Here is a 26,445-nt window from a genome sequence, read left to right on the forward strand (position 1 = left end):
GCTTGAGGATTGGGTCTCCACAGAATTAAACAAAGGACATCAAAGCCTGTTCCATGGTGATCTGAAGGCTTCTGTCCGGGATGTTTCTGTTGATTTGGATACCAACTGTAGTCTCAAACCCAGGGCACTTCGTTGTAACATTTTACTAGTCAGCCTGGATTTTTGGCAGGCTTTAGTTTATTTTTCTCTAAGCTTAAGACATAAGGAATTGAAATTTGAGAGTACTGCTGTGCCTTGGAACTTAAAATTTAAAAAGCTTTGGGAAGTGATTTTCTTTCTTTCAACTACTGCATTGAAGAATAGAATTTAACTTTTATAAATGACCATTGGGTAACGTAACCACAACGGTTTTTGTTTGTTTTCATGGACAGTGTAAGCAGGTGGTTTGACCAGAGTTGAAGAAGTCATTTCATTTTTCTTCTTTTTTTGCCAAATCCAGAAGATGTAGATTGTAGTAGGGAGTATTTATGGGGGGAACAGGCTATGGTATGGTTGTAGCCAATTGCTGGTGCATTTATACTACCTCATTCAGGTTCCTCCTCTTTCCCATAGCTGCCATTAAAGGGAAAGCTCTCTTTACTGATTATATTGACACCTTTCTTTTCCTAGATTTTGCTTTTTATGCTCTATCTCTTAGGCAGCCAAACTCAATGTGGGGATTTTTTTAAGAACTCAGTATATTATTCAATCACCAGGTAAATAGTCTATCCTTAAATACAATTTATCAGTTATTTTTCCCTATGGCTTTTAAGTCCCTAAATGCTGGGAGAGAAAACCTGACATTTAGGTACTTTTTATGCTTAACTCTTTACAACTTTATTTGCTAATGATCTGTTCTGAGACCCTGGAAGCATCTTGTATTATTTAATACAGTGCCAGCCATAACCACTGCTCATGACCCCTCTTTCATTTGTATGATGCATTCAAGTTTTCAAAATATTGTGTATATATTATCTCTTTGAGCTTCACAACAGCCTCTTGAAGCAGGCCATTCTCTGTGGCAGAAATTCCTTCTCGGGCACCATGATATCTCTGTCCTTATGTCTTCCGTGGAATTCAAGTGCAGGGGGTTTTTGTTGAAAACCCTTGGTTGAACTGTCTTTCTTTCCCTCCCTCCCTCCCTCCCACACAAAATGACCGTCAACTTTTAATTTAACTCCTGAAAGAGACAGGCAGAACACCACATGTCTTCGTGGGTGTAGTGATTGGAGATGAAAGAGCTGACTTTCACGCACTATCTTCCCTCGCTGCTATTCTGAGAGGCCATGTTTTGGAGACATGTCTCCGATTTACAGCTCTTTTTCCTCGGTCATCTTCATTTGATACAACTGCTAGCTTCAGCCATTCGTGCTCTCTCTCCAGCCTGTCCCCTTGTCCCCTCCACGTCGTGAATTCTCTTGCTTTTGCAGAACTTCTGCTCACCAGGTGAGCTTCTGCTCACCTTTTGAGCTTTCACATCTCTCTTTTATTTATTTTTACCCACAGTCTTATTCCACGTACACCATTGTCTGAATTGTCATGAATTTTGGATTTAATTCCAGATAGTCAAAAGCATGTTTTCAGCTGAACAAACCAAACGAAGTAAAAAGCCTCGTTCCCCTTTTACTTTATTCTCATTACCCATCCCAGCGGGGAGGATGAGTAAAGAATGCATCCTCTAGATCCTGAAAGAATTTCTAATATTCATTCTTTCTCTATAAGATACAGAGCTTAATCCTTTCTTTAGACATTTTCTTTTTTTCTAAATAAACAGGGCCTAATTGGAAAAAGCTGAGAGAGTTAAGCAGAAAAGAATAGAAAACATTTACTGAGTTTGGAAGTGCATATTGAATACTGCAGGAAATTTGCATATGGATTACTTGGTGAAAAAATAGAAACATTCTCAGCCCATTAGTTACTGTGATGGACTCCCACTGACTAAAATCCAAGTACTTTTGCCTTGTTTTCTCCAACTGTTCTTTTCTGTAATCATTTCTCTTTAACCACAGGGCAGCTATTCTGTTACTGCACTTTGTACTAGGGAAAGGACAAAATAAGGAACATAGCTGTGCCTAGAAAATGAGCAGGCGATCTCTGATTTAATCCCCGAACTTTATACAGTTATTTCTACGCTTTGGTGGGAGGGTTGCCTCTTTATCAGAGGGGGCTTCTAAGTCGTATTTTCATCTCTATAGTTGTAAGTGACTATCCTCGGTTCCAAACCTTAGGTTCCTCCTTGGTGCCTCAGTTTCTCCAAATGCAAAATGGAAGGTAATATTTAGCAGCACTAATGGAAACAGGAGGAAAAGAATCAATGAATATTTATAAAAGTAAATTGAGTCCCTGGGATATAAGATCCCACAGAAATTCAAAGCATAATTAAAGTAGGGAGAACAGATTAGTGTTAAATGTATGTGTGAAGCACATTTTACATTTCCTTCCAACAAAGAGTGAATTTAATTTACTCTAAGAGGAGAAAAAAAGGAAAAAAGTGGTATTGTGAATTAGGATTCTAAATTTGGTTTTTGATATGTTGATTGGTGTACTACAGACATAAAGCCACATGTTGACTTTTTCAGCAAATGCATGCTATGTGCATGTGTGTGTGTGTGTGTGTGTGTGTGTCTTAGAGGTGGAGGAGGGATATACATAAGTAAATCTAATTACCATTGGCAGTACTCCTCTAGGAGAGCTGCATCGAGTACTAGCAAAAGAATTGTTATCAAAGAGGTATTTAAAACTCTTTACCTTTAATCCATAGAAAAATCATTAAACATAGATCAGCTCTTTGTATTGTGGTATGAGGCAAGACCATGTGAACAAAGAGATGTTCAGGTATTGCCTACAGAAAACATCTACATGATTGTGTCATTGTTTGAGGAAACAACCCAAACTCTGTCACTTTACAAAAGAATCATTGAAAATTAATAGATGTGGAAGTTGGTATAAAAGATCAAAATATCAATATCTGTCAGCCTGTTCCAGGCTTTCCACAATGGCTTGGAAACTGCTGGAAAAAAGTTTTATGCAACATTGATCACAGAAATGGAGAGAAATGCTAGTAGATAAAGAGGACCCTCTGTTTTATAAACACTGAAGTGCTGCATATGCACTAATTTGTCAAAAGAACTAAAAAAAGACAAATATTCTCAAGAGAGTTTATCATAAAAGTATGTCCTATAGAAAATCCAAGTTCACTTTTTTTCCTGGCCAAATTCCCTTGACACAAGTAAACCTTTTGTTGGGATAATGAGGACATGGCTAAATTTTCTGGTGAGATAGAGTTCACCAGAGAATATGTGTAGTACAGACCCCAGGTCCCAGAGGAAATCAAGAAATGGTGATCCTTCATCTCCCAAGATGACATCTGTGAATACCTAAACCAGGAACCACCTAGGTAATAATCACAATGTGATTTTTTTTAATGCAAAATAAATAAGATTCATGTGGGGGAAAAGCTGTGTTTGAGTTGTCAGTTTGACCCGTAGGAACTTACTACACAAAATGTGGCCTGAGGACCATCAGCATCTCTTGGGAGTTTTTTTTAGAAATGTAGACTCTCAGATCCCATTCCAGACCTGCTGAATCAGAGTCAGCCTTATAATGAATTCTTCAGGAGATTTGTGAGCACATTAAAGTCTGAGAAGCGCTGTCCTAGGATACCACTTGGTAGCTGATTGCTTCGGGTCTTATGCATTGTCTCCATACAATAATTAATAAACTTTTGGTAATTGATTTTTGGTCATTGAATAAATGACGATCGAGAGTAGCTTTGACATTTGGATGATCTGACCTAATATTACCCATCAATCCCAGATTTTTCCATTTCATTCAGTGAGCACCTGGCAAGTTCCAGGCACTGTGCTAGGCTCTGTAAACAGGGGTATGGACAAGAAAGAGCTCAGGAGATAACCATTATGCAGACGATTACTGAAATTTTTATTTAATGGCAGATGAATAAAGAATTATGAAGGAGAAATACAGTGTGCAAAGAAAATACAAATTGGGTGAGCCTGGTTGCGTCCAGAAGATCAGAGAGTGCTATGGGATTCCGGAGTGGTGCTACCCTTTGGAGGCTTCCGGTTCAAGTGGGCCTCTAGTGGGTGGATCCCAGATAGGCAGAAGAGCAGCGAGGTAGATTACCATTCCCCAGCAGTAAGGTGGCTAAGAAAGTAGGAAGCTGTTGCCTTTGAGCTAACTTTTTTTCCCCTTGAATAAACATTTTTATTGGCCATATGATTTTATTTTTTTGAGGTGCCGAAAGCTTACATGGTTTGCTCAAATTAGAAATATAATAAACACCACAAGTCCAGAGAGCATGCAAACAAGAGCTCTAAATAGGGCAGTAGTTCCAGCTCCGGCTTGTTGATTGTTCTCCAGATTCTCTTGGTCTGGTTAGACCTGTGGCTAGGCAGCTTCCTCCTTTGCCTCTCACCTTCACTGGGTTTGTCTTAAAGAGATCAGCAGTGTCCCCATCTATCTTTACTGTGGCTTCAGCTGACCTCTTATCCAGAAGGGCCAGTGTTGTTTTTGTCGTGCTTCTCTCTCCTCTCTTTCCTCCTTTTTTTCTTGTTGAGGTTGCTTTTCCATCTCAGTCATTTCAAGTTTGAATTTGATTTGCATATCTAAACTGCTAATTGTACCAATTACTTGCAGTGCTTCTGAATTCCAAAAAAGAAGTCTGAAACTGACCACTTTCATTAAAGTCAGTGTCAGTTTGCCCTGAAATTTGGAGCTATGGAGACAAGTCCTTTTTTTTTTCCTTAAAAATATATTTTTAAAAGGCCAGCTGCCAACGACTGTATTTTTCAGGTCCCAATCGCTCATGTTTCTGGTGGTGTTTTTCTGTAGTCCAGCATACATTCTTTAACTAAATACTACTCTTGAAAGATCAAAAGGAGTACTCCCTGCTTTCATTTTGTTCTTGGCTGTAGCTCATAGATGTCTATTTTTTTTTTCTTAATTTACAAAAAGCTTTCTTTCAGAAGAAAAAGAAGTGGCTCTGTGGATCATAAAGCAATCATTAGCATTTACTAATACAGTCTGTTCTTAAATTGCTTTCCACCACATCTTTTCAGTATTATTTACTGAGCAGCTGAAATAATTGGGCTTTGAATTTTTAGATTACTATAAAGCAAGACCTATTGTCACTTATTGCTGGGTATAATTGCACCATATATATTTAGTGAAGCTATTTATTCATCTCCCTGGTGGATAACTTTGTCAAAATGAGTTGAGATATTTCTGTGTGTGCAGTTGGAATCTAGAAAACATTTGCATTTCATGTAGCACTTAGAAATTATAGAGAGTTTCACAAATATTTTTTTTTCTCCAGACATGAGGGTCTGTTCTTAAGTTCTACTCATCTTTTATTATTCCCCCTTGTTTGTTAGAAGAAGCACTGTTCCTATGAGTATATAGTTATTCTGAGTGGATTTTAAGCCCTAACAACATAGTTTTAAAAAGAGAAAGGAAGGGAGGGAGGGAGGAAGAGAAAGCATTTTAATATAAATAGCTTGTATTTTAATATATAATAATGCATTTGTCCATTATTCAACAAATCTATGTTAGGAGCTTTCTGTGCACACTAGTGCATCATGAAAAGGACCATCCCAGTCCCCGTTCTAAAGGAGCTCACGGTCCGTGAGGATGTTATAAGGGCATATACATGGGAGACTAAGCCTAAGCTTGGGGACAGAGACTGCTTTCCTGGAAAAGGTATACTTAAGCTAAGCTCGAAAAGATAGTAATATTTAACCAGGGAAATAGGAGGAAAACATTTTTCCAGGCCAAGGAAATAGCATGTGCAAATGCCTTGAAGTAAGAAAGGGCATGACGGCTCAAGGAACTGAAAGACCAATGTGGCTGAAGCCGAAGGAGCGAAGGGGAGGAGGGTGAGGTGAGGATGAGGCTGGAGAGTAGGCAGGAGCCAGATCAAGCAAGTCCTTGGAGGCCATGGTTAGGCTTTGGTCTTTATCCAAAAACCAATGAGAAACCTTTAAAGAGTTTGACACGGGAGTGACATGATCAGATTTGTTGTTTTCAACCGATTACTCTGGCAGCAGCATGGAGACTACATGGTGGATGAGGACACGAGTGGGAGGGGGAGACCCATTAGGAGATTACTGAGGTAGACCACGTGGGAGAAGTTGGTGGCTTAGTCTAGGGGAGGTCAAATGTTGATGGAGAGAAGTAGACATGTTTGAGAGATACTTCTGAGTACCTAGATATTAGAGATGGGTGTGTGAGAGAGGGTTGTCAAGGGTTACTTCCACGTGCTGGGCTGTACTGTTGGGTAAATAGAGAGCAGGGAGTGAAGCTGTGTTTTGGGGGAAAGGCCATTGTTAAATGTTGGAATATTTACTTTGAGGTACCTTGGACCATCAGTGTACAGAGATATTGAATAGGCAGTGGGACCTGGAGCTCAGAGGAGAGGTCTAGGCCAAGTTTAACAGTTGATAACCCTGTGATTTCTGATGTGATACAGTTAGGATACATATATCCAACAAAGTAAAGTGAACTGTTTTTCTCTTTCTGGAGGAATTTTGCTTCAAATTAAAAGTGCTACAACAAATATTTAGGCAAATATTCAATCATTAACCATTTTTCAAAAAAAAACATTTATTGAGCACCTAATACATATTAGGCACCTATTAGACTATGGGAACTGCTAAAACATCTTTGTTTTCTCCATAATTACAGTTACTTTGAAGAAAGGCTTAGCCACATAGGCATCTAAGAAGGACCAAGTTTTGTCACCACTGGTAAATTGGTAGTAAATTCAGGAGCCCCTTCATTTGATGAAATGAGTTAAGGGTTCATGCTGTATTTTACTGTTCGGCTGAGTATGCAGCCTTGAAGTTCTTTCAAAATGCTCAGGTTGACTATTTCACATTAGGTCTGATGTTGTATTTGTTTCCAGCAGCATAAGCATCTGAGTGATTTACAGATGCATACCACTTTTTTTTTTTGATTTGAGAATTACAGTTATTAAAACAAAAGATTATCCCAAGAACATAAGGCTCACAATACTTTTTAGTCATTATCAATGGATCTGGATTCCTTCCAAAGCATATTTTTTCCTTTATCTCTTTAACCTCTTGAGAAATAACATTACCTTGGCGTTGTATAGAGGAAATGGTTAAATATTGAGCCAGAAGGCCATGATTCTGGTTATCCACCTGACACTTACTAGCTCTTATGTCTGTGGCAAATCACCTGACTTCTCTAGGCCTCGATTTTCTTCACTTGTAAAATGGGGATAATAATACTAGATAATTTGAATACATGAAAGATGATAGTAATAATGGTTAACTTTTATTGGGAATTTACTCTGTGCTAAGTATTTTCACGTCAGGATTGTTGGCTCTGTAAGATGGCTAAGGACATAAAGCAAGAAACATATCTTAGAAACAATACCTTTTACTCATTTTTTTTATTTCTTTGGAGAATAAGAAACAATTGTAATTTAAATTCATCAAACTAAAACATCTGAGATGATCCACATACACCACAAACTTGACAATTTTAGGTAAAATTTTATGTAGACCTATTATTCTTGTGATAAATAGAGTCATGTTCAGGGCCAGGGAGGGGAGGGGTGAAGTTGCATTAAGTAGGATAGTCAAGGGGATTGAGATTACAATTCTTAGCCAAGGTATTTGCTTAAGAATTATAGGGATCAGACTCAGTGCATGCATACAGTGATTGAATACCCTGTGGGTCTCAATACCTAAGAGGTCATACTTGGAAGGGGATAATGAATTTGATGATAGTTTCTTGCCCATGAGTGAACCATGGGCATATATATAGGAAGGTGATTCCCTCAACAAAACAAAAAGGAGAAGGGCTCAGAGATGGGATAGGTAGTTTAAAATCAGAACCAGGAAGGAGAAGAGCAAGTAGAAGGATTGGGAGATTTTCTGAGCACCTGCTACTTGCCAGTCAGGCATGTGATGGGAAAGCCATGCAGAAAAGCTCAGCTGTGAAAGAAAGAATATTGGAGGTGATGCATTTTGGAAGCAAGTGAATGAGTGGCCTTGACAAATCTTGTGGGTTGTCACAAAGGACTGTCAGTTCTCGGACTGTGAAGCTGCCCCAAAGCATCACTCTGAGCTCACACCTTTGTGATGGCTGCCAGGGCTAATGCAAGGTTTTAGTTCCATTATTTTCATATCTGCTTCTTTTTTAAGCATCCAGACACAGATGACTTTTAGCAAGTACAGAATTTATATTTAAGCAATGCATAATGAAAATCGACGGCTTTTTGTTGAGAAAAGCATGGTGTCAGGAAAATATCCCTGCCACACTCTTTCCTCCTGTCACAGTGGTGGAAATTTTACATTTGAAAGTGAAAAGGCTTAAGATATAATTTTTTAATCCCATCTTTCCTGCCCACTTGCATCTCTTCCAAAGCTTGTCAGGGCCAGATCTGGAAAAGTAAGAGCCATTAAAAATTTGGCATCTTGCACTCTGTTTTTTGGAGTAAATTCAGTGTGGGCCAATTTATGGTAAATTATTCTCTTCGTGTGTGAATTTCCTTTTCTCTCTTGGCAAATTCATGCTTGCCTCTATACCCCTGAACACAGATCTTAAATATACGCATTTATTACAGACTCTGTGGGGGATATGTGTGCAAGTGTTTTAGTGTGTGCCCATGGCTGTACCCCCAAGTACATATGCACATATTTGCACCTGTGTGCCTATATGATAGCAAATTGACTTAAACAGTTTGTCTTGGAAGTTTGTGTTGCTGTATGTATGTTAGCATACATTCTGTTGCAACCCACAAACAGTTTCTCAGTCAAGAGATGACAGAATTCAGCAATCATTTTGGGAAACACCATAGTAAATAAATATATTGCTTAGCTCTGTTAAACCAAGCATGCCAATTCTTAATAAAACTGAAGGCAAGCAGTGGCATTTCTCCTCTTTGCAGTCAAAGACAGTTACAGAGGAGCCAGTCCACTGCCAACAGGAAAGGCAGAGCCAAGGCCTTGCTACAGCCTCTTGTACTCTGAATACAGAAAGCTCCGGATTTAGGCAGGGTTATAACCTGGGATTGTATGGGGTTGTAATGGCTGCCTCCCATTCAGAGAGGTTGGCTATAGGATGGTGAGCAGAGGCGTGGCATGGGCAATTGATTGACCTGCTCTTTGGAGGTATTTGACTCAGGCAATTTAGGGCAAGGTCCCAAAGATCTTTTTTCTTTGCATGAGAGGCTCTTCCCTGACATATTTGAGAGCATATTAGCTCAGCTTAGGGCAATTTACAACAGTTTCTTTTCCTTTATGTATGAAGAAGGCACACATTTATGTGCCTTGAATTACTGCTAATAACATGTTCCCAATGGGTCTGTGTATGTTTAGCTCAAGTTGGTGTGGTAGGAAGACCACTCACTCCCTTCATCAGTATTGCTACAGACTTCTCAGAACATCAGTAAAGAAGTTAATGCATTGCATCTACAAAAAAATACAACCATATGTTGTTATTAGTATTGTTTCCCCATGTGATTAGATATTAAAATAATTATATGTTTTACAGTAATTCTATAGAACATTAAAATACAGCAAAACCCATAAAGCATTTTATAGCTTTTGCGATGTTGACCATTTGATGTCATCAAGAATGGTGGTGACTGGCCCTACCTAATTAAAAGGCCTTAATGAGCTTACTACACAAGGAAGTCTAGGAAATCAATATGCTTTTTATACAAAGAGTTCATTCTCTCCATTTCATTTAGCATTTATTTAGCAAATAATCTGTGGTCACTTTGAGTATATGCCAAGCACTGTAGCCAGTGCTGGCAATAAAAAGATTAATAAGACTCAGTCCCTTATCCTCATAAAGCTCACAGCCTAGTGGGGGAGACAAACAATCCAATTAGTGTATCTCCAGGCATTACCAAGGCAGTGGGCAGGGCTTGGTGTGTGTGTGTAGGGAGTGATCCATTGTGCCTTGGTGAAAGCATAAAGGAAGGCATCACAGAGGTGGTGACACCAAGCTAAAGGTTCAGTAGGATGTCATCAGGCACAGGGAGTAGCACAAGCAGAGGCAGAGGCAAAGCAGAGCATGCTGCTTAATTAGGGAACCGCAGCTGGACTGGCCTGGAGTCCAGTGGGAAGGGTGGGAGGAGAGAGGGGAGGGGACAGGCCTGACCACGTACATGCCAAGACCTTCTTTGACCCGTAGCCTCTCTCTCTCCTTCTCTGTTTCTGTTTTTCTACTTCTCCTTTGCTTTTGCTTACTTAGTTCTCTTTTACTTCATCTATCCCTATCTGTCTTCTGAAATTTGAGAGACCTTTAAGAGAAACTAGAGTTTTAGAGAATGTTTCTGCCATTTTTTTAAAAATGCACAAAATAATGCCTAAAATCCAAAAGATGATTCCTCCAGTGTCTCTGTTTTCCTCACCGTTAGTATATAGAAAATAATTTGAGGGTGTTAGAGCAGGCTGGGTCAGATTCAAAATTTGTTCTGAGTATATGTCTATCTCCTGGAATGTACTGTGAATGCAGAAAATGTAGGATGGAGCCTGGTGGTTCTTTTGTATCATCCACACAGCCTATAAAGTGCTGAATGTACAAGAAACTCAGTGTTCCCTGGTCCATTGGTATATAGACTGATACTTAAAAAATTGGAAAAATTGTTTTCTTTAATATAGAGTAGCAAAATACATGAAAGTTGCTTTCATATGTAGACTTTATATATACTTCATAGAAGTACTGTGCTTTGGTAGATCCATGTATATGGAATTGTATATGACTATGTGGTGGTCAGAAACACAGATACACAGAAAATTAAATAGTTTGATTTCTTTTAGGTATATTTATTCAGGGCCAATGATATAGCCTTAAATACATCTGCTCTACTGGCATGTAATCAAAGTGCATTTATTGAGGTCTGACTGTGAACCTCTGAAAGATACATGCTCTAGTGGAAATGTATTTTCAGACTGCATGAAATCAATGCTAATAAACAACAACAACAACAAAATTCAGGCAACTTATTGTTATGTTTAAACAACCCCCAAACAACCAGTTTTCCATTATTTACCCACTCACGGAATAATTATTTGCTTGAAATTGTAGTTTTCTGGCATTGTATTGACACAACATGAATAATATATGATACTTTATATTTGTTGAATAACCGGAGACAGCCACATGATATGTTTTAAATATCAGTGTTGCACTGTGCAGTATTCTTTTTCCAGTTGTGAATATAACGCCCATGATGAGGTTCCATTTATCCCCAGCTCCTTTCAATTTTTATAAACCAGACACTTGATAATTTCCATAAAAATTTAATATGGTTCAAATGTTGGCACAAAAATAACATATTTCTCTCTACATTGTCATGTGGCTTCTCCAAAACATTTTTTCCATTTTCCATTTTTACGTTACACTCTTATTTATTTTGCCACCTCACTTAAGAGTGTCCTTTTAAAGATCAGTGCTGCCCATGACCCAAAATGTTAAAAAACAACAAATTGCCTTAAACCAATAAGAAACACATACATACTGCCCATTTAGGTAACCTTTGTTTTATACAGATTTCTTAATCAAAAACAAGAAGCACAACAAGCCAGGAAGTTGCATTTATGAGCTAGTTAACAGATTCATTTTGTACACTAGAATAAGAAGGAGAAACATAGTAACTGGGATCTCTTTATTACAGTTTAGGAAAACATTACAGAAAGGGTTTTATATTAATTCTACAAAATTTTAATAGTTCCAGAAAATCTGGATAAATGAGTACAGTAGGCCACTTCAGAATGCCAGATGAGTGGCATGCACTGAAGTGGTTGACTCATTGAGGCCAAAGTGCCAGAGTCTCTTCCCCACTCTGGCTGCCCCAGCCAAGCCAAGGGACTGGGACACTTTGAAGGCTGTCCTAAGAAATGCAAGTGCAAATCTATTTAGATATTTGGAATCTTTAGAAAATCACTTTAGAGTGCACTGATTTCCTTGAAGTAAAGAGAAATATCAAATTAACCAGGGTTACCCTACCACAATTTTAAATAATTTTCCAGTGAGGCCACTGCTTCTCTTGGTAGAACTTTGAAATATTTTAAAATCAGATATTACCTTTAACAACCAAAAGGAAACATAGAAACTCGTTTTCTGTGGGTACCTTCTTCCATTATGGATGAGAAGGTGATGAAAACATGAGTAAAATCACAAAGTGAGAACCTGCAGAGACATCTTCTCCATCCTCATTACAGAATTAATAGTCTGAATGAAGCATGGAGAGGAAGGAACTCCATATTATGCAGTGTAATAAATTCATGAACTAGATAACTTTTTAAAAGCCTCAAAACATTTGAATTATTTTCTTTTTCTCCCTTTATGTAACACTTTATACAAACCAATGTGGTAAACATTAAGATTTGCTGGAGCATCCAGTCCTAATAAGAATGCACTGGGACCAGAAACCACAGGGTGGCACGAGGCAAGCCGTATGTCCAAATGCGAATGAGGCTGAAGGAGAAACAAGATCAGATTGTCCCAATGTGCTTCTGCAGTCTTTCTGTTTTGATTTCTTGTCCTTTTTTTTTCCTGACTTTTCTTCTGCTTTTCTTCCCCCAGACAACACTTTCTATTCTCTTCCCAACCTAAGTTTAACAGTTAGACTTTACTCTTCTGTACTTTTAAGGACAAAGCGGCAATAGTTTGGTTCATCAAAAGTAAGCCCTTTACTTTTTTATTCTTGCTCTAGTTCTTTTTTAATTTTATCTCTTTTTTTTCCTTTAAATCCCATCAAACTGTACATGTTCAACCTGAGGGTGGTTTCATGATCCCTAGAACCTTACTTTCTCAAAATGGAATCTTTGAACATTCAACATTTAGAAGTATGACCTAGGAGATGGTTAGAAATGCAGAATCTCAGGCCCTACTCCACACCTACTGAACCAAAATCTGTATTTCAATAAGATGCCCAAGTGACTTATGAGCACATAAAGATGAAGCACTGTCCTGGAAGGAAACTTATAAATCTCAGCTGAACACATGAGTCAGATTTCTCACCTCTTCTCAGATGTGTGAGGTGGCTCTGGGCCTTCAGCCGTGCCTTTGGCCCCCTCTTTCTGCGTCACAGAAGAAGCCATCTTTCATTTATACCTTTTGCAGGTATGTCCATGATTCAAGGGACTTGAACTCTTGGGCTTACTGTGGAAGTCATCTTGACTATATCCACAGTGTTATAAATATTTGCTGACTTTTCCACCAATGCCTTTCATCTCTGTTGTCTTTGGGCTGTACCTGGAAGATGTAAACTAGCATATAATTCATCAGTCAGTCCCCAGCGCTGCACAGCATGACACAGTATCAGCTGTCACTAATGGGATTAATTGGTCTTGACTGATGAAATTGTAAAAGCTTATTCTTCCAAGGGTCGTAAACACTGAGCCTTAATTGAAATCAAATGTATATTTTTAAAAAGCATGTCCAGCATCATAGACTCCTTTCTGTTTTGGTTTTGTTGACACTAGTGATGGTATAGAAACCTGATCAGGAAAGGTTTGCTGTTATTACTGCTTTGAATACGAACTTGTGCTTCTCAACACTCTAAATTGCTGATTAGGGGAGGGAGTAATATTCTACTTGATTACTGGTTACACATATGGAATAAATCCTATTTTAATGGTGTCTAATGAGTCTTTCATTTTCAAAACCTTACATAAAAGCCTCTAATAGAAAGGGAAAGTAATATTTCAAAGGTCATCTTAATGCCACTTAATGTCAACAATCTGTAATCAAGCCTATATATATAGAGAGAGAGAGAGAGATGGTGATTACAGACCAGTTGTGATCCTTTAAATATGAAATAATCTCCTAAATTAACAAAGTGGTGCAAGCTAAGGGTCTCTGGATTTGAGGTAACTTATACTTTTTAATTAAGGTTTGTTACTTGAAAACAGCCTCAGAGTTAAAGAGATTTTTCTCAGAGTGAGGCTTCATACAATGCAGTATTTTCAAAACCGCATGAGATTTAAAATTCTGTTGCTTACAGTTTCATGCATTGTTCTTACACGTGTCTGTAAAGCCACTGAAATGTGCGATTGGAAAATGATGACTCCCCTTCAGTGCTTTTTCTCAACGGTGAAATGTAGTAGGCGCTAGAAACATGGGATGTTTTGTTGGTCAGGAGGCCACTGAGGGAACTGTTAGGCATACCTGTTTCAGAACTAGACATCTGCTTGGCAACAGATTAAATAATCAGGAGTTTAAAGAATCTCTAGTATGACATTGGCATTCTGGAATTTTGTCTCATTTGCAGTGCAAATGGAGATAACCCTGCTTTATCCGGGGATGGAGATGTTTCTTTTCAGTCCAGGGCTGCTGCAAGCCCATATGACTCTTGTCCCAATTAGAAATGAGTGAATTCTGCAAGACACTTTACTTCTGTCAGGAGATTTTCTTAAGAACATCAACAGTGATTACAATATGAATGGCATTCCAGACTCACACTGTAGCATCCAAATCTCCTGGAGGGCCCCTTAACACTCAGATGTCTGGGCCCGCACCCCCAGGTTTCTGTTCTGTAAGTCTGGGGTTGGGCCAGAGAATTTGTGTTTCTGACAAGTTCCCAAGGGTATGCCAATGCTGCTGGTCCACACACCGTGTCTCTGAGAGTCACTGCTCAAGGTTCACCAGTGTGTGACCTGTCCAGCCATATGCATTGATCTTGCTTCCATCTTCCCATGAGTAAAATTTGAGTTCATCTTGTTCCTCTCATTGCTTAACACATAGTGCCATGCTCATAGGGCTTACTCAGTATTGGTCAGGGGGAAAAAAAAGAATGCTATTTAGATAAAGTTACTAATGTGTACCAGACCCATTTCCCACCACCACTCCCTCCCGTATTACCATTCTGCATTTGTCTCTCTTTTTGTTCCACTTTTCCTCCTTCTGCTACCCCCTTGGATTCTGAGAGTCTGTTTATTTGTTGTTTTTCTCTCGTCTTCCTGTATATGGCTTGTGTTTGAACCACGGGCAACTTCAGGCCTGATGACCCAGCTGTGTGTCACTGGGCCTTAGGTACCTGGCTCTACAGGCAGTCAAGGAAGGGGATGACCAGGGACTAAGATATTGGTCAATTTTTGTGTAGAGGTTGGTTCGTGGCAATGACACAAGCAGTCAGGTGACAATTTGGACATTAGATCTCAGGATAGACTTTGCACTTCAGGAATCTTGATGAGAAAGTATGTGGTCAAATTCAAGGAAACTCTCCTTCTATGGTTCCGGCTTACCTTTATGTTTAGATGTTCCTTTACAAGGTGAGACTCATTAAAGATTTTGAAAACACGAAAAAATATAAGTAGAAAACAAAGCATCCATTTACTCAAACACCCAAAACATCCAGTTTAGCTGTATTTTGTAACACTCTTGTGTAGTTCTACCTAAATGTTAGTTTATTTTTAATGCATTGGCATTTAATTGAACTTATAAATCTTGGGGTAAAATTGCCTGAGGGAGAGGAAATTCTTGTGTTGAATTACAGGTTTATTCCCATAATGAATGATAATGATTCATTATGAAATCATTTGCTTTCAAGTTTCATCCAGACACCTTTAGAGAAATGAACAGCACCTAATTTCTCTTCTTGCAGAATTGTTAGTGTGGCACGTTCAATCAGGTGTGATTCTCTGCATACTCCTGTGATGGGTTGGGTGTTAGGCACACCCCCATGAAGCCATTTGTCAGTTCTTCGGTGCTGGATTTTATTGGTTTGGCATTCATGGTTTCTTCCCAGTGAATTTCTTCAATAAGAGTGAGTGGGTGATGCTTATTATGAGCCCCTGAATACATGGGGTTGCCTTGTTCTTGCCTTTATTCATATAACTCAGTGTGGTCAAATCCCTTCACTCTTACTCTTTTCTCCTGAAAATTGTATAACGCTAGTACAAGTACTACAAATACTTTTGTCTTCTGGCCTTTCTTGTTACAGAGGAAACATCTGAGATCAGTTGGATTTTCATGATTTTACTGATAATCTTTTTGTTGTCATTTTCAGTCTGGGTGCTCATATTTTCCTCCATCTTTGCTATTTTTAAAAAATGGTCAGGATGTTCTGAGCTATAGTCTACTTTTCACTGATTTGCTTGGAATTCAGCAAGCTCTTTGGTCTTTGATCATTACTTCTGTTAACAATAATACTAGCAATTAGCTGAGTTTAACTGGACATTTACATGGACATTTAACTGGAGAGACCTTAGAAATGCTAATCTACATTCAGTTTACATCTGATGAAGTGGGCAGTTGGAATTAGTTCTAGGACATGTTTGGGATCCCTTCTAATCACTCTGTGGTAGATCCAGGGGTCTTATCTGTCTGGTGCTCACAGAAACCTCATTAATCTATTCTAAAGTGGTTCTCCACTCCCATGTTGGTGCTGAGAGAATGCAGCCTTCTCTCTGACCAAGAGCTAGGGTGACTACAGAAGGGAGTGGGTGTTGGGGCCTACTCAGGTCTGGGTATGCATCCCTGGAGCTGGCCCCAGAATGGTGCCCACCCTACAAAACAGCCTTGCTAGGAACTAGGCTACAGGCTTGATGTGTCCAAAACCACAGCTCATTTTAGACTTAAGTGTGGTCTACCAGGTGATTCTAAGACAAATAAACTGAGCTCCAGAAGTTTGCACTGAGTTATCATTCAGAGTGAACCTTAAAAACAGAGGTTTGGTTGGCAGAGGCCTCTTAGCCATGAATTGGGGGTTATCTTTGAGCCCCTTTATTCTCACATTTGAGACCCACTTGAAAACCTGCAGAAATAAACCACTTAATTCCCCTCTCCCTCTAGCGATATAACATTATATGCCTTTCACTCTTCGTCAGCAATCATCTTCTGTTCGGGCTAAATTTATTTTTATGTGAAATAGAAATCAGGAAAACACCAAAATTATTTTAAGCAAAATATCAAAATTGAAATAAACCAACATATGTCTGTGAAACATGTATAACTCTCAATCAAAAATAAGTGCAACTTTCATAAATATCTTAAAATACTCCAGCATGCAAAATCTGGACAACTTAAATAGATGGAGTTGTGACATGTTTGACTATTCTTCCTCCTTAGTTCATCCTTTACTTAAAGGTGAAAATTCAAATAACCAAAACCTGGCCAACTCTGGGTCATCCCTTCATGGACAATGTACTCATCTGTTGTAATAAGTAAGAGAACCAAGGAATTTTATAGCATTTCTTGTAGTAAGCTTAAGTTATACCTGCTAATTTTTAATAAAAACCATCTTCAATTTACCCTTCTTTACTTCTGTTCTCCCCGCCAGCCCCACATTCCTCTCTAAGGAGTGAGGTTTCTTAATTGCAATAAACATATTATGTTTTGTTCTGATAGTTTTGGGGGTTTTTTTTTTGGCCACGCCCCGCGGCATGTGGGATCTCGGTTCCCCAACCAGGGATCAAACCCGCACCCGCTGCATTGGAAGCGCAGAGGCTTAACCACTGGACCACCAGGGAAGTCCCTGACAGTTTTTTAAAATATGCTTATTTATTTATTTATTTTTGGCTGTGTTGGGTCTTTGTTTCTGTGCGAGGGCTTTCTCTAGTTGTGGCAAGTGGGGGCCACTCTTCATCGCGGTGCGCGGGCCTCTCACTATCGCAGCCTCTCTTGTTGGAGAGCACAGGCTCCAGACGCGCAGGCTCAGTAGTTGTGGCTCATGGGCCTAGTTGCTCCGCAGCATGTGGGATCTTCCCAGACCAGGGCTCGAACCCGTGTCCCCTGCACTGGCAGGCAGATTCTCAACCACTGCGCCACAAGGGAAACCCCCTGATAGTATTTTAATTGCAGTTTTCCTTGCATTGGGAACTCTAATGGCATTAAAATTGTCAAAAGGACATAATATTCTGGGGCTTAGCATCAAAGAGAGAGTTAAAGGATAAATGCCCATCTCACATTTATGCTTCATGTATAGGCTTTCTCTAACACATTTTCTATTAGATTGTCACTTTAAGGATTGAAATCACTTTGACCCTCTTAATAGTAGCTGATATTTTGCCCACAGAAGACAGTAAGTAAATATTACCATCAATAAATATTATTGACAAACCAATGAAGCATTTCTTGAGATCTTCAACTTTTTATTTTCAGCTCTTCTCTTTAAGAACCAGGTAACAAAATTTCCTAAAAAAATAGAAATAAAACTATAACTTTATTTGGAATATGATTTAGCACTAAATAAATTGTCTTCCAGTTCCTTTTTAAAAGCAGGTTAAAAACTTTATCTCATTAGGCTTGGCATCACCCTATATATTAACAAGGTCACTCTTGGGAGTTGAAAACCACTTAAGATAGAGTTAAGAAAGTTTATGATCTTAATGATTCAGCAGACACATGTCCTTTTCATCTCTCACTCTTGGATATTCTATTTACTTTTTTTCCTCATACATAACTCTTTTTTTGTTGGTTTATTAGTTGTAAAAAGTTTCTTCCTTCCTGATTCTTTCAATTTAGACCAATTTGGAAATGGAAAAGTGTGTTAATTTTTTAACAAACCTTTAAGGCACGCATCACTGTATTTTTATTAACTGAGCCAGATGGCTCACAGCAAATTTTCTCTGACATAAGTAATCACAGAAATCAGTTTGGGACCCAAATCTGGTATGGAAAGTGGCATGTATATTCAGTGGAAAAATGCAATTCACATAAACATACGGATCTTTTTAGAAGTAATATTGTTACTGTTTGTATTTCATTTTATTTTTTTGTTTTAGGCTAAGTACAAACTAAGGACATTTATTATTCCTGTCCCCCAACCCCAAACATTCAAGGGCCTTCTCAACAACCAAAAATTGTTTTCTTTTTTGCAGTTTGAAGGTTGCAAGAAGGCCTTCTCAAGGCTCGAAAATCTCAAGATTCATTTGCGGAGCCACACAGGCGAGAAGCCGTATTTGTGCCAGCATCCGGGCTGTCAGAAGGCGTTCAGCAACTCCAGTGACCGCGCCAAGCACCAGAGGACACATCTGGACACTGTAAGAACGGCAGGAGCTTTCCAGCTTCCAGCCCCAAGCCCCGGTGTGCGGAAGTGCCCGTTTGACAGTGGGACGGTGAAGGTGTTTGCTTTATGACCTGCAGGTTATAGGGAGAGTGCCAAGGGCAGCAGTGAAACCTGGTAAAGAGCCAGAAGGGGCCCTGTTTGGTTCTTTCTTTTCCATTTTTCTGTAGTCACAAGTTATCCTAAATATTACAGCTGCCTGGGACAAAGGGGGTTCCTTGGTTACCTCTGTATACAAAGCAAAGGCACTTTAGGGGCTGTCGTATAGTAGATTTTAGTACAGAGAATGACTCCTAGAGATTGGACATTGAAGTAAGTGTTCAAATATCAAGACATACTAAGATAGATAAGGTACGCTATTGTTAGAAATAAGAAGCACTTTTTTTCTTACCCTGGTTCTTTTCTTCTTGACATAAGAACTGGCATGATTTTTGAAAGTGAATCTAGCCTTTTGCTTTAGAAACCACCTGGTATTTTCACCTTTAAGTGATCTAAAAAGAATCTACAAATCTTTCCCAAGGGTTCAGCTTCATCACGCTTCCTATGTGTTAACAGCCACATATCCATTGACATAAACCTTAACTCTCTTAGTGCTGAAACATTCTGTTCATTTGCTAATGCCCTTTCCTTGACTCTGTCTTTTATTTTCTAAATTATGTTGATCGTCTTCCTTTGCATTTCTCAGGTTTTGATGCCATTTTCTTTACATGAGGCCAGGTAGATTATATGTAATTTTAGTTCACTTAACAAAGCCATCAGGATAAATGTATTATACACATCACAGATCTCTTATCCCACGTTCTTGCAAGTAATGTATTCATGACAGTACTTTTTCAGTGTTAACATTCTGATGTCTATTATTAAACTACACCAGAATTTGAATTTTTAAAAGATACTGTTATTTCTACACACCTTCTCATACATATTTAAGATTCTTCTGATGTTATAGCTGACATATTTATTAAATTTTATATTAGTCTCTATTACTCATATTGATAGAAGTCATTTTAGCTATATGTCACATAACCTTTCTAAACAGAATTACCTCCTGATATATATATAAATGTGATGGTTTGCCTAGTAAATATCTGAAATATAATTAGAGTAATATGGGTGTAAGATGGACCCTTTCTGCTATAGCTGAATTGAATTCAGTGATTTTAGGACCAAAAGAATGGAATATTAAATGAATAAATTTGGTGAATAGCAGTATTTTTTAAAGGTAGAAGTAGGAAAAAAAAGAATGAATTATGTTAAAATGCCCTATTTTGTATGTCTAAAATGGTCTTGGTAGAATCTAATAAATTTTCCAATTTGTCATTAAACTTTATCATGGAAGAATGAACATTCATGAGACAAGATTGTCTTGAGAAATTGCTTCTTGTCTAGCTAGTTATCTATAGTTTGAAAGAACTATTGTAAGGCTAAGTGTTATGGTTCTACAATACCCTTCTTTGCTTGGAGCTAATTTTAGCTAATCAAACTAAGAGCATTTTCTAAAATCATTTTGAATTAAAAAATATATATCCCTTTTAAAAACTTTTGAGGAAAGCTACCTAAGATAATAATTTCATGATTAAGTTCAATGCAGTAGCTTTTAAAACTTAGCTGTTTTTATTTTTTTTAATTATTTCTCTATTAAATCTTTTAAAACCATCATTTTTCCTTTGAAGTCCAAACTCCCTTCTGTTTAAATTTTTATTGCATTTAACAAATTGGTAAGTTCTTCTAAAATCTTTTACAATTTTAAGAAATTAAACATTTATTTAAAGAAGGAAACTGTAGTTGCTTGTAGAATTTATTATTTAAATTTAGGTCCCCATTCCCTTTCATTAAGTACCCTTATGCTAATGCTGTCAGAATTTTGGATAAAGTATTTCTTCAATTAAATGGATTCTTTATTTATAGGAAAATGATTTCCCCATAAAAATTACTCAGTTCATAATTCTAACCCTGAAAAGTGTTATTAATTCATTTCTCTGTTAACATCTTAGTATCTCAACAGGGGAAATAGCTTTACAGTACAAATGGAAAATAATGAAGAATATAGTTTGATGAAGTGTAACATGCCATTTAAAGCTCAGGTAATCTGAGTTAAAATGACCAGCATACCAGTACCACTTAGACCATCCCCTGATGTTGCCCTTTTGGCATACTGATCCCAGGTGGCTGATAGCAGGGGAGAGAGTGATATCTCAAAATCAAATACAAGATGACATTACCCATTTCTTATCTTTCTAACCCAAGTAATGGTGACTATTGTGATAATTATGGCATCGATTTATATAACACGTTAATATTCCCAAAGATTTTTACATGCAACATCTCTAATGCTCAAAACATGAGCTTATGTGGTCACAGCATGACTGCCAATAAAGATGTTGAATAATTGCCCCCATAACACCAAGGCAGGATAGGGAAGACTAGGGCAAGAAAGCTGTGTGAACCCAGAAAAGATTCCCAGGTTAAAGGAAACCTTTGTTTACCCAATGGAAACTTCCTTGGCAAGTGACTTCAGCCCATACTTGGCTCATCATTTTGCAGAAACTGTGACATATTGAGAGGCTGGTTCATCCATTGTTCATTGTTAGATCCCTGATATGTAACACAGTGTCCAGCGTGTTATGGGAGCAAAAGAGCTGCTGGGTGATTTACTCATTCAATCAATCAGTCAGTCGATGAACAAACACATCAGATAATCAAACTTAGAATTCAAATTTGGAGTATCAAACTAAATTATATATTCATGACTTTACCTTGTTCTTGGAATCAAAAATGGTTAACAGTAGCAACAAAAAAAGTGAATCACATATATGGCTTCCTGCAGGGCAAATAATATAATCCACATATATGTTGGCCTACAAAATGACAAGCAAGTGCATGAAAACAGGAGCAAAATATAAACAGTAGGGAAAAAAATCTGATTTTGGGGGGGGGGGGTCAACAGAATAGCAGGTTTCTAAAGCAAGAATTCTATTGTAGAGACAGGGTTTTAATTCTCTTCCTTACATTTCACCTCATGCAGGCATAGCTTTAATATGTCACCTGATGAGATACTAAGTAGATGAGTGACTGTTAATACGTCTTATAAACACAGTTAATCTTGTGATTTTTTTCCGTTCTTAGGATAAGCAGGTTTTTATTTATTCTACAACTTAAAAGCCGCATTCCCAAACCTTTGGTTTGAATTTCATTGTTACAATAGGAATAGTTGCTAAAATTTGAATCAATGTGTAGTGCTCTCATTCATTAATTCATCATTCCTAATTAGCATCTACCAATCACCAGGGACACAAAAATAAAAGAGTCTAGACTCTACCTTAGGCTCCACACCTTACATCTCTCAGGCTCATGGGGGAATTGGAGTAGCCAAAACTTGTGTTCTCGTCATGCTCAACCAAGGGCTTATTCACCTAACCCAGGCTTAACACCAGGACTCCTCTACTACTAATAATATTAATGTTTCTCTGGCTGATTTTTCATGTGTCTGTTGTTTGAAACCTACTGTCTTTTACTCACTTTCCACTAATTTTCCCTTTTAATTTTCTCCCTCTCTCTTTCTGAATCAGGTTTCTTCTGAAACATTCCCAGTCTTTTCTGGACTTTTCTACAGCTTCTTTATACCTGAACTCTAAGAGTATGTGTTTCCTAATTTCTGACAGTACCAAAGATTGTTTTCAGGGGAACATAACTGTAAGTATGACTGAAGATACTAATAATTTCCATATTGAAAAATGCCACAGGAGGTTTCGTGGTAAGAGTGCATTCTGTAGCAGTCTCTTAAAAATCTTCAAAGATAAGCCATCTCTTTGTTTCTTGAAAGTTTACTCTTCTCTTCGCCTTGATGCAAACTTACCGGGCTTTCTAATTAAAATGCATGAGTATTACATAGCATTTCACATCAGTCAGTTGGTAACAGTTCATGCTCTGAAGTCAGTAGTCTTTGAGTAAACCTTCCCCAGTTACCTTTATGATTTAACCACAGGTGTTTCTTTCTTTCTTTCTTATTTAGAAACCTTATGCTTGTCAAATTCCAGGATGCACCAAACGCTACACAGACCCAAGTTCCTTAAGAAAGCATGTGAAGGCACATTCTTCCAAAGATCAGCAAGCAAGGAAAAAGGTAATTTTAAAAGAGAATTTATCCAGCCAGGACAAGCACATTTAAATTCCTCTTGCAGTACTGGGAGCTTCTGCAGGGCGTTGGTAATTCTCATACTTCTCAAGGTATAACATGTTTTAGACTCTGAGTAGAGAAGTCGTCCATGAAGTAGTAGCAAGGCTGTGATTTTCATAACTGATGTAACCAGATATGAATTTCTGGGGAGGGTTTGTATAATAGGAATTGGAGGAAATTAGTGAAAGTCACCTAAACTGGAAAGTAACAAAATTAAGTCTAAATAGCTAAAGAAAATTGAATTGGGAAAAACAGCACAACAAAAACCCTTTCTGGAGATAAGTGCTTTTTCATAAAATATCAATTGGCTAAAATAAGTACGTCTGATGAAGCAGGTAGGGTAAGTATAGAGCATTCTTCCCTTTAAGCTTAGAAAAAAACACGTTCCTTAATAAGTATTACATAAGAAAGTCTGAGAAAGGAATTGAACCTAAAATTACTTTGACATCAATGAGGGCTTAGTGCATCTCTCAAAGTTCATAGAAATTATAGTGTCTCTCAGATTTGGAAGAAATGTTAAAGATCAACCTGCCAACCCACCTGACTTATTCTCCTGACCTCATAAAATCTCCAGCAAGTGGTTGACCATGCTCTGCTTTAACACCTTGAGAAACGAGGAGCTTACTGCCTTTCAAGGATTTTCTAATAATTGAGTTTGTAAATTTTTGGACCAAAAAGTATCTTCTGATCATGGCAGAAAATATGTTGACCTGACGTTGGCTTTTTGAGTGTTTCATTTTTGTTCAGATGGGTACCTGATTCATTTAAGGGCCCTTCATAACAAATTTAAGGGAAGTTTAAGACTCTGCTTATTTCAAGTGATTGAACCCCATGGTGTGATTAAACCCTATGGCCATGGTTTTCAGATCACCATGGCTTCTAGTTAACTAGAATCTTTCATTCTTTTATGATTTATAGGGATTTAACGCTTTTATGTTGGGAAATGCTCTATAATCTTTTTGTTACTTGAGATTTTTCTTCCTTGAGAGGTGTTAGCACAATGCCAGTTGAGGGCTCATATATGGAAACAATTTGACCTCTTTGCTGTGAGTTAGAAAAATGGCCAGTCAGAAGGATTTGATAGATATTCTTTTTTTTAAAATAGATATTCTTTTTTTTTTAATTTTTTTATTTAAAATAGATATTCTTAATGGCATACAAACCCACTCTTGTAAGTCAATTGTTAAAATTATTTTTTTCTCTATAAATATAGTTAGGTCTCTTTAATTGGAATCCCAATAAACTGATAACAGATGATCATTATCAAGAGATGATAATAGATGATCATTCAACATGGATTGGATATGTTCCTGTATTTTATTTTATTTTATTTTATTTTATTTTTTTTTAAAGATTTATTGATTGATTGCTACGTTGGGTCTTCGTTTCTGTGCTAAGGCTTTCTCTAGTTGCGGCAACTGGGGGCCACTCTTCATTGCGGCAAGCGGGCCTCTCATTATCGTGTCCTCTCTTGTTGCGGAGCACAGGCTCCAGACGCACAGGCTCAGTAGTTGTGGCTCACGGGCCTAGTTGCTCCGCGGCATGTGGGATCTTCCCAGACCAGGGCTCGAACCCATGTCCCCTGCATTAGCAGGCAGATTCTCAACCACTGTGCCACCAGGGAAGCCCTGTTCCTGTATTTTAAAACAGCAAAGGAACTGCTAAGTGAATTAATAATATACATAAAGTTGTAAGGAGGATGCTTAATATTCTTAAAATAACACACCATTGTTGCATACTGTTAACTGTTTAGGAGGACCATTGTCTAATGGTTTTTGTCATTATCCATGTATGTCTTATAAACTTGAAGTAATAAGTTGTGTTTGTTAAAAAATAAATAAATAAACCTTCTTGCTGAGAGTTTCTTCCCCCTAAATCTGACCATTCTCCACCTCCAAGTTGTTCCAAATGTATGAGGTTTTACTGTAATAGCCAATCTATCGTAAGATTGAAGAGCACCTTCACAGAGAATAACAACTGTCACGGACACAACAGAATGTAAGTCTCACATGTAGACAAGTAAGCAATAATATGATATTCAGCTTAAGAGGGTAACCTAGGTTGACAGTAGGTATGAAAACATAATGGGATATTTTTAGGAATTACTAATGGTTTCTGTTGTTCAAACACGGTGTGTTTCAACCTCTTTATAAAGGAAGAGTAGTTTTGATTATGTGAAAGATTTTTGAAGCACTAATTTAAAAATCAGATCTTAAGACTACAGAACACAAATTTATAAACAATTTGCAGACAGCCTTCAACAGGCAATCCAGATAACAAGGATATACTTTCAAGGAGCAGTACTATAATCTAATGTCAAATATTACAATATTCTCTTAATTTTATCTTATGTAAAATGAGGTATTATCTCTCCAGTGATTTAGCTTTTGACGTTCACTCTTTTTCCTGCAAGTGGTTGAATTGGATTTGGCTGACGTTCTGACGTTCATTGCTTAGTCCTTAGTGACAAGTTACTGTGTTTACTTTCCAAATTTTAACCTGTCCTTTTAATCTGAAGATTTAAAAAATCCTGTGTGGATCTGTAATGGACTAATTTGTGGAAATTAAAATGATGAAAGTTGCTCCATCCAATAAAAAGGGGAAATGTCACTCCCAGGAAAAGCAGTGCTAATAAACCTGAAATCAATCAATCCACATTTTCAAACCTTGTGCTGGTATACCGGTGTGTAGTATTTACATGGTACAATGTTGTTACTAGACCTGGGAGAGGTTCTAAGTGCTATTCACATCAGGGCTTGGTATTTGAAATATTTCCTGGCAGCAATAATAAAAAAAAGTAAGAAACAATAACCCTTTTAAGGCAGAATTAAGATTATTTACGACTTTAATTAAAAATTGAAAACTGGCATCATTTCAAAAAGCCTTTACAAAAATGTGAATTCATCAAAAATAACCATAAAAATTCCAAGGTGATAAAGGCACTGTGGAGTAATGGTCCCAGCCCTAGGGAATTGTTTTGTTGAAAAGAATAAAACCCTTTTCTGTCACACCCTGTTAGTCATGGACTTGTTTAATATACCCTGCCTGCCTGCCTCTAATCCTCTTTTTAGCCTCCCCCTAGACACTAAATGACATTATTTTGGTCTTAACATGGCCGGCTTTATGAAGTCCTACAGTGAAATCATGGCCAGTGACAAGACATCCTCACCCATAAGACAAATATTTATTAGGAGGGGTAGAGATCTCATAAGTGATGGTCATGGGCATGTGGCCCTTTTCCCACACCTGTTGGATCCTACTGAAAACCAAGAACCTG

At 37.9% G+C, this 26,445-nt stretch overlaps 1 protein-coding gene across 6 annotated transcripts in view; it reads left to right on the forward strand.

Moving 5' to 3' along the window:
- Positions 1-26,445, forward strand: part of GLIS3 (GLIS family zinc finger 3) — a 508,929-nt gene that overhangs the window by 380,644 nt on the left and 101,840 nt on the right. For all 6 annotated transcript variants that reach the window (XM_057547717.1, XM_057547713.1, XM_057547711.1 and 3 more), the window contains 2 exons: positions 18,807-18,968; positions 23,004-23,114. In XM_057547717.1, coding sequence (XP_057403700.1) covers positions 18,807-18,968; positions 23,004-23,114 — 273 coding nt within the window. The remainder of the gene's footprint in view (positions 1-18,806; positions 18,969-23,003; positions 23,115-26,445) is intronic.

This window comes from Balaenoptera acutorostrata, chromosome 6, assembly GCF_949987535.1.
Source record: "Balaenoptera acutorostrata chromosome 6, mBalAcu1.1, whole genome shotgun sequence".
NCBI classification, from domain to species: domain Eukaryota; kingdom Metazoa; phylum Chordata; class Mammalia; order Artiodactyla; family Balaenopteridae; genus Balaenoptera; species Balaenoptera acutorostrata.